Source organism: Trichoderma harzianum, assembly GCF_003025095.1.
Source record: "Trichoderma harzianum CBS 226.95 unplaced genomic scaffold M431scaffold_7, whole genome shotgun sequence".
In the NCBI taxonomy this organism is placed as follows: Eukaryota; Fungi; Ascomycota; class Sordariomycetes; order Hypocreales; family Hypocreaceae; genus Trichoderma; species Trichoderma harzianum.
Genome location: NW_020209255.1, coordinates 2,396,460 through 2,402,584, shown reverse-complemented (window position 1 = coordinate 2,402,584; position 6,125 = coordinate 2,396,460). Strand labels below are relative to the sequence as shown.

The following is a 6,125-nucleotide window of genomic DNA, read 5'->3' as shown; positions in this document are numbered from 1 at the left end:
CTTTCACAATGTCTTCTGTAATAACAATCTGGTCTCCTCGCCGGTCAAAGAGCAGCGCCATCACTTCTTTTGTATAACTGTTAGCTGCAGCTTTAACAATATCCTCTGTAATAGTAATCTGATGCCCTCGCTGGTCAAGGAGTAGTGCCATAACGTCACTACTATGATTTTTTGCTGCAGCCTTGACAATATCTTCTGTAATAGTAATCTCGTCTCCTCGTCGGTCAAGGAGTAGCGCCATCACTTCGTTATTACTATTTCTTGCTGCAGCCTTAATAGTATCCTCCGTGATGGTAATCTGGTCTCCTCGACGTTCAAGGAGCGACGCCATTACTTTGTTACTATGATTTCCTGCTGCAGCCTAAATAATACCCTCGGTAATAAGAATCTGGTCTCCATATCGGTTAAAGAGTAATGTTATTATTTCTTCGCCGTGCTTCCAGTCTTTCGCCGCAGCCGTCACCGAGCGTTCGTTGACCTCTGCACCCAAGGAAAGTAATTTAGAAATAACGCTCACAGACCCGCATTTGATGGCCAATTCGATCGGTGTTGCGTTATCTGAATCAACACAATCCAAATCAAGAGATGAAATTAGTTTCTTCGTATTAGACTCTTGACGAACCTGTTTGGCAATATAATCCACTAAAGAGGCAATTCCCCACCGTCCAGCTATATGTAAAATAGACATATTTCTGGGGATGTTGTAAATCTCTGGATCTTCGTCATCTCCCGGGATGTCGTAATCCTCCGGAATACCGTTGCGATCCCAATGATCATATAATGCTTCGAGCCAGTGCTCCCGGCTCTGTGAATTGACTTGAAAGAACTCGGCTTCTGAATCTCTGACTTCGAATCTTGACTTTGCCATACGCGCGTGATCAGGCCATCTTTCAATTGCATATTTGAAGAAAGGTATATTCGACTGCTCTTTGCCGTGGTATGTTTCCATTGGAAGATTCACGCATCGATAAACAACATTTGCATGTGCCTCGAGTTCATTGATAAAATAGTTCGAATTAGCTCCAACTAAATAGTCTTTTACAGACTGATGTAGTAAAAGCACTTTTTTATCCAGAATAATGATCATTAGGCGGCAGGATGCAATTTGATCGCGTGTAAATTGAGCCCGGGTCTCTATATCCACTTCTTCTTTATATAACTGGCAAGCTTCAGAAAGCTCTAATACACTTAATGGCCGCATACATACGGCAACCAAGCTTAGCATATGTCGGAGGATGTCAGTTCCAGACTTCTCTTAAGCTGTGTCTAGGAGTGTCTTATAGAGCGAATAAAGCCCTTTGGGCATATCCTGTAAGACTTTGACAGCGTCCTTTGAGGGGATTTCCTTTAGCTCCTCGCATGCTAAGCCCACCTAAAGGAAGGTACTTTCAGCTTTATCCCTGAGGATGTTACTGACTTACTCCTTAACTTTAACGGTGTAATGTTTTTTCTTAACAAGATCTGCGACTCTTTCCTCGATGCACTGATCAATATCTTTCTTTGCTTGGGGAAATGATGCTAAGTCCTTATTTGTGAATTCATCCAAGTATTCGCAGATCTCAGAATATGGTCGACTTGTGACCAATATCCGAACATTTGATGGGGCGTCTTGTCTATGGAAGGTTTCTTGAAACTGTTGCAATAGGATTTTTTGCGATTCTCGATCACATTCATCCAGCGCGTCAATCACACAGTATTTTTGGCCCGTCTTCTGATCTATCGCAATGGCCATGAATATTGCCCAGAGAGCATCGAACGATTGAAACAAGCCTTTGCCACGCTCATTATATTTTGGTAAGATGTAGTCGAGAAGCTTCGGGTGCTGCTGGACGAGTTGGTAGAGAAGTCCTCTAATGACTGACGTAGCTGTCTTCCGCTTTTCGAAGCTAGAGTCGCAGAAAAAATAGGCAAGCGTGTTCCCCCCTGTTGCTGAGAAAACTGTCGAAAGTTGTTCCGTGAGAAATATAGCCATTGTGGATTTTCCTGTTCCAGGATTTCCGTAGAGCCATAGGACATTGCTTGTCTTTTCCTGGCCAAGCCAAGCAGTCAGTTCGTCCGTCTCGAGTATCCACTCGCAGGTGCCGGTAGCGCGATTTCCCTTTTTGCGTTTCAGAGCAGTTCTATCCTCGGACGGATCGGTTATGAAAAGGTCGCGCCGACAGCCTTCTTCCGCCGCACTAGTTGGCGCGGTGTTATTCGTTGTGATATGAACACTGCCTCTAACATTGAAATCCCCCTGGCCTGTATGTTGGATTCCTTGGCCCGAAAAATTGGACGTTGCATTACTTACATCAATCGACCCTACGCGCAGTTTCTGACCGACGCGTTCAGAGTTTTCACTGAGCCATTGCAAGCTCAGCGGGCGCTTTCGGGAATTGTCATCCATAATTGTTGATCCTGGATGTTATTGATTCCAATGGAGAGAAAATGAGGCCGATGAATAACTGAACAAAGCTTATCTTAACAAAAAAAAAATGAGGACCTGATGAATGTGGCAAGGGGCATTCGAATGCTTATGGTGGCTGAGAAATGTATATATGTGACGAACCGGGTCCTATAGGCACTATAGGTTAGCTGTTTCCAAGGGACAAACCTTAGAGTGGTTCTATGGTTTATGTTGGCGGAGCGGTCAGGTCGGTAGACGGGCAAACTGGTCACCAGCTAGTAATACAGTAAGAATAGATGTCTGTGTTCCAGTCTGATTGTATTGTAAACGCTGTGATAACAACTGGCTATCTAAGTATTCTAATGAGTGACATGAAGTGAACTTATATACCCAGTTGACTGGGCTGGATCATTGGCAAAGGTTGATGATCCTGTCGTGGATCATCTCATAGTTCTGATGATCCGTTCATGGATCGTTGGATCATTGTAATGATCCAATGATCCGTTCCTGATTGGTTGGTCGGTCCGTTGTTTATCCGAAACCGACTACCCTGTAGGCCCATTGTCGCGACCATAAGAGCCAGGTCGTGACAATATACATATACTGTGATGTAGCCACGAGGCAAATGAACGGCTTTGATTGCTCCGATGCGTGAACCATCAAGGCTGCCACATTACTTGCCTTCTCACCGATAGCAGTCAAGTAGTGTCTTTAATTGGCTGTAAGCTACATGAGCCACACCACAAGAGCTGATGCGAGAGCCATTTACGATTTGCCACGTAGCGACGTATTTTAATTAAAACTAAACAAATACTACGTAAGAACATAAGTACTCTCCTGTACCTCTAGATTTTGCTTAAGACATCGCTGCATCGTATGTTCCTATGCACCAATCTACCAACCTTTAGGGCTTGATACGGCCCGATTACTGTTAACCTCATGTCATGTCGAGCAGTATTCAGACTTAATACCATTAGCTGTAAGCAACACACGCTGTTTTGAGATAAAAACAACAGGACCTGTCATTAGCCCCCCTCGTACCACACGCCCCTACCTATATGTGCCATGTCTGATTGCGCCAACTCTCATAATAATACCCGACACCCAATATTATGCGGCTGCAACACTTCGTCGCGTACACCAAGAAGTTACTTTTGTATCCTTTATTTAATAAGACTTCTTCTTGAATGATATCATCTCCCCCCTCACTACCTATTGGGAGCCACCTCTCTCTTCCGCAGCAAAGGGATATTGCGTTTAGATTCCAAGAAAATCGCAGTGGGGCAAACATCTGTTGGTCTTGAAGATCATTCTAGGACAGGAAGGGGCTGGAGCATCATGTCTTTATCGCTCTTCCAGAGTTGTTATTTATGTCCCTAGATGTCTATAGTCCCATGTCTGATCCAGGCAACAAGAAAAACCAGCCCCACAGATAATCTAACATTTGGGCTGTTAGTACCAGCGGGGAGCGTCGGCGTTCAAGAAGAAAGTAAACGGGCTGACGACTTTGGGTCGGCTAGCGATAGCGTAGCGAAAGAGATGAATAGGCATAGAGCTGAAAAGGGTGGTATGAAGAATGTGTCAGCAGGCAAGCGGAGGACAGAGAAAGCGAGACCAGGAAGATTTCGAACACCCATGTCACCCACGAGTTGAACCATACGCCTACAAAAGGAGTAGCTACTATATCTATATTTCTCTAGTAACTGCTGCTATATCTACATGCTTCTAGTAACTGCTATTATATTTATATAATGAAGTTCGAGTGCTGGCTAAATAGATGTTCTACGAGTTATTTGAGTGCTTATATTACTGAATGTATGTATGTATCCAGTTTGCGGTCTTGCTTTTTCTGTCCCCGCTTGGCAGGTTATTATTATTTTGGGCTCAAATGGTCTGGACCTACAGTGTGGAGCTATCTATATTTTCTGTAGCTGATTCTTGCAGGTCGGTGTTCAAGTCTACATATGTTGTGTCATAACATCCAGGCGCTACCATTCTAAATTTTCCCTGATGTATTCGCTGAGGGGCCGAGGCTTTTACTATGGATTATCTCGTGCAAGTAGTATAATCCCAGCGTACCTAGTCTATTGTTTAACTCGGGTACCAGGGGGAAGAATACTCTCGCAATTAGTGTACCTATTATTGCCTAGAGAGAAATAAATTAGAGAGACACTCACAGAAGCCTTTTCTTAAACCTTAAGTATAAGTTAAAGTATATTCCATTTTCCTTTTATATACTCCGTATTGTGGCTTCGAATCGTTAACTTACATCGTTTTAAACTTTTAATTACTTTTATAGGTATAATTCTCTACACAGCCACGTCGTTGCTCTATCTTTTTTTTTTCTCTTAGTAATACTTCTACTTTTACATAATATTTCTCATTCACGAAAAACTCCAATCTCAAGTTACTCGACAGATTACTGGACAGGCTCCGATTACGGCTCAACTTGAACTTGATAAACTCTATTAGACTACATTCTTATTGTCTCGACTTACTCTATTATAACAGTATGGGTATCTGGAAACAGATAGTCAGATTTCTTCATCTAGGGCGATCTTCTTCTCGTCGACCCCATCTTCTCGAACAGCTACCTTCTCCTCAGACGAATCCTCCCAACCAACCAAGCCCTCCTCCTCTAGGCCGGCTTACGATCCCCACAGAAATCATCCTAATGATTACAAAAAAACTTGACAAGCCTTCACTCCTATGCTTTGCCTTGACTTGTCAAACGCTCAAACGTTATTGTTTCCCCAAGTCTCTAAATCTGTCTTCCTCGGAGCAAACCGAGTTCCTGCTTCTCTTAGAAAAGGATGCAGCCAAATATTATTTTTGCCATTTTTGTGTCAAACTTCATCCATGGTATGCCTGCTGGTTTGATCATTCTCAAAACTTGAGCAGGGACTTCTACACCAAAATTGGAGACCACTGTAGAATGATGAATTGGTTTCACCATTTTTCACTCAGTATTCCTTATCCCCTTGCCCGGGTTGTCATGAATCGGCATTTTTATGGCGCATCCCACGGCGTCTGTGTCGATAAACTAGCGCATCGTGACCAACTGACACATTCAAGCTGCTGCTGGACAAGCTCTAGAGACTGGGAAGCTCGAATTATCGACGATCAAATGATGTTATCATCAACCATTACTTTGGGTCCTTTACGAGACTCTGAGGGACTCAGAACGGTTATCAAAACGGGATCACTTTCTTTATGTCGTCATTTAACAGCCGAAGTGTTGTTCCCTCATCATCAGATTCCCACGCAGGTTATACTTGGCTCTCAGCCAGACCACTTCGCCCAACGTCTTCAATCAGTCAATTCCTGCCCTATATGCATGACAGACTATTGCATCGACATAAATTGGAAGGGAAATGGTTGGACAATTGAAATCATTACATATCATATGCTAGGAGGTATCCGATCGCCATGGGATTGGACTTGGCTTGCCATGGCTTATTTTCCTGACAAGGCCGTCAAGATACCCCGACACAAACAGCCATCAGGACATCAGCCAGGGATCGTGAGACATATGTGGAGCAAATTGGATGATCATACATTTCATCCCAAGGGAGAATGGGTAGCACAACTTGAAGGTCTTAATTGTTTACGGTTTGCTGTAGAACGCACCAAGTCAACAGGTTGACTCTGAAGAATGCATTCTATACTTTCTCTTACGCCTTAAGTTAATTATGAACAATTGCTAACTTCCTGAAAACTTCGCCGCTCTCAATACATC

The 6,125-nt window shown here is 43.4% G+C and overlaps 4 protein-coding genes across 4 annotated transcripts; 2 read left to right on the top strand and 2 right to left on the bottom strand.

Moving 5' to 3' along the window:
* Positions 1-361: 361 nt before the first annotated feature.
* On the bottom strand, positions 362-1,087 carry M431DRAFT_483173 (hypothetical protein; the record flags this gene model as incomplete). The annotated part of the gene is made up of 1 exon (XM_024916101.1): positions 362-1,087. One exon carries the CDS (start codon positions 1,085-1,087, stop codon positions 362-364), a length of 726 nt encoding a protein of 241 aa, XP_024774068.1.
* Positions 1,088-1,417: 330 nt separating this feature from the next.
* Positions 1,418-2,702, bottom strand: M431DRAFT_17702 (hypothetical protein; the record flags this gene model as incomplete). The annotated part of the gene is made up of 2 exons (XM_024913084.1): positions 2,291-2,702; positions 1,418-2,236 (listed from the first exon to the last, which is right to left on the bottom strand). The coding sequence occupies exons 1-2, from the start codon at positions 2,384-2,386 to the stop codon at positions 1,418-1,420; spliced, it is 915 nt and encodes a 304-aa protein (XP_024774067.1). The 5' UTR covers positions 2,387-2,702.
* Positions 2,703-3,283: 581 nt separating this feature from the next.
* M431DRAFT_509375 (hypothetical protein) lies at positions 3,284-4,175 on the top strand. Its single transcript, XM_024919282.1, has one exon. The coding sequence runs from the start codon at positions 3,767-3,769 to the stop codon at positions 4,037-4,039; it is 273 nt and encodes a 90-aa protein (XP_024774066.1). The 5' UTR covers positions 3,284-3,766; the 3' UTR covers positions 4,040-4,175.
* Positions 4,176-4,796: 621 nt separating this feature from the next.
* On the top strand, positions 4,797-6,060 carry M431DRAFT_509374 (hypothetical protein). The gene has a single exon (XM_024919281.1). The coding sequence runs from the start codon at positions 4,899-4,901 to the stop codon at positions 6,030-6,032; it is 1,134 nt and encodes a 377-aa protein (XP_024774065.1). The 5' UTR covers positions 4,797-4,898; the 3' UTR covers positions 6,033-6,060.
* Positions 6,061-6,125: the final 65 nt, after the last annotated feature.